Source organism: Gracilinanus agilis, chromosome 3 (assembly GCF_016433145.1).
Source record: "Gracilinanus agilis isolate LMUSP501 chromosome 3, AgileGrace, whole genome shotgun sequence".
Lineage (NCBI taxonomy): Eukaryota > Metazoa > Chordata > Mammalia > Didelphimorphia > Didelphidae > Gracilinanus > Gracilinanus agilis.
In genome coordinates this window covers 3,731,873-3,733,639 of record NC_058132.1, presented here as the reverse complement: position 1 = coordinate 3,733,639, position 1,767 = coordinate 3,731,873, and the positions used below count along the sequence as shown (strand labels likewise).

General features: G+C 61.3%; 1 protein-coding gene across 1 annotated transcript in view; it reads left to right on the top strand.

Annotated features, from left to right (window-relative positions):
* Window positions 1–383: 383 nt before the first annotated feature.
* Window positions 384–1,767, top strand: part of LOC123239758 (zinc finger protein 177-like) — a 15,276-nt gene continuing 13,892 nt past the window's right edge. The window contains exons 1-2 of the mRNA XM_044667053.1: window positions 384–451; window positions 1,641–1,764. Coding sequence (XP_044522988.1) covers window positions 387–451; window positions 1,641–1,764 — 189 coding nt within the window. The 5' untranslated portion in view covers window positions 384–386. The remainder of the gene's footprint in view (window positions 452–1,640; window positions 1,765–1,767) is intronic.

Below are 1,767 nucleotides of genomic sequence, written 5' to 3'. Positions count from 1 at the left end.
CTCCTCCCAGACATCCCTTTCCTCTCCCATGGAGCTAACCAGGCCAAGGTTCCCAGTCGGGGAACATTTCCTGTATGGCCCCTCCCACACCAGGGGGATAAACCCAGGGCCCAGGCAGCGGGACTCCATTTCCCAGAATGCCTGTTTCCAAGTTTCCTCCCAACTGTGGCAGCCTCAAGGCATGCTGGGAATCTCCTGTGGGCAGTCTCTGCACCTGGAAGTCTCCCAGCTGTGCTTCTTGGACCTTTGCTGGGTGAGAGGGGGAGGGGAGGGAGTCCGTGCGCAGGCGCAGCTCTGCCAGCAGAGACTTTCTGCTCCCTAACTTTTGGGGAGCGGGAAGACCCGAGTGGCCCCGTTCCTGGTTAGTGAGGCTGCAGCTTGTGTGCATGTGCAACAAGAATGGACAGTCAGGGATGCTGCGCTGTCGTGTAAAAGTGTGTGGTGGGGGGAGGTGAGTGAGTGTCAGAAGAGGGGCTCCCAGCACCGCCTCCCCCGGCCTTGGGAAGCTGAGATCCGTAGAGGGATCAGTCAGTCCGCCAGTCAGTAGTCACTTAGTAGGCACCTGCTGCGTGCCAGGTTCTGGACTTCGGCAACTTGCACTGTGAAGAAGCAGGACAGGGCTGGAGAGGAAATAGGGGTAAAGGAGAGAAGGCTGTCACCCCCATTTGTGTATAGACCTTCCCCCAGCAGGGCGCTAAACCCAGGGCCCCAGGCACGCGAACTCCATTTCCCAGAATGCTTGTGTCATGGCTTCCTGTAAACCATGGCTCTTTCCTACGGAAAACTCCATTTCCCAGAAAGCCTGCGTTGTGACGTCGGGCAAATTTTGTCACTTCCTTCATGGTAGCCCCAAAGCATGCTCCCCGGAAGTGCACATTTGTAGTTCTCTGACCATTTCTGGGTGAGCGGGGAGGGGAGGGAGTCCATGAGCAGGCGCGGCCCAGGCTCCCTGGTTTATCGCTGAGACTTTTTCGGGAGTGTGGACCAGTTCCTCGTTCCTGAGCTTGGGAGTTTGCGGGGGCGAGTGAGCGGGTGCACTAAGAAAGGGGGTGCAGGAGCCCCGCGCGCCTTTGTAAATGCTTGTGGGGGCAGAGTGGCTGTCTTAGTGTGTCTCCCTGCTTGTCCATCACTTTAACCAGAAGCCTAGGCAGGACGTTACCCTCTCCTAGAGGAGAAATGCCCCTCCCCCATCAGAGCCTGGAGGCAGCGGGGGTGGGGCTGCTCCAGGTCCTTCCCCAGAGGGGGTGTTCAGATCAGAACCCACTAGGGGAAAAGCTGCCCGCAGGAACCTGGTCAGGGAGCAGCGGGGTGCCCGTGCCCACATGCCAGTGAAGGAGCCCCGATCTCAGGCTCTGAGGAAATGCCAGCACGCTCTCCCAGCCCCCACCTGAGGCCCGGCTCCCCTTCCAGCCCCCCAATTCCCCAGTAGCCCCTCTCCCCCCAGTTCCCCCAGGGCAGTTTCTAAATGGGCTGAAACCAAAGATGGCTTCAGAGAGGGGGGCGGGGTTCTTCCTGGCCAGGCCAAGGCTCTCTCCCTAACCTGAGGCTCCCTGTTCCCCCCCGTGGGGGAGAGGCTCCCCTGAAGCCTGGGAAGGGCCCGGGAGCCCCTCTGAGCCCTCCCCCTCTCTCCTCCCCCACAGGAGCACAAGCAGGAAGTCTCCCCCCACCTCCGGGCTCCACCCCCTGAAGGACCCCCGTGTGGCCCCAGCAGAGAGCCCGCAGCCAGAGGGAATGGCCCCCGGGACCCCGAGGCCCCCCTCCCAGGTG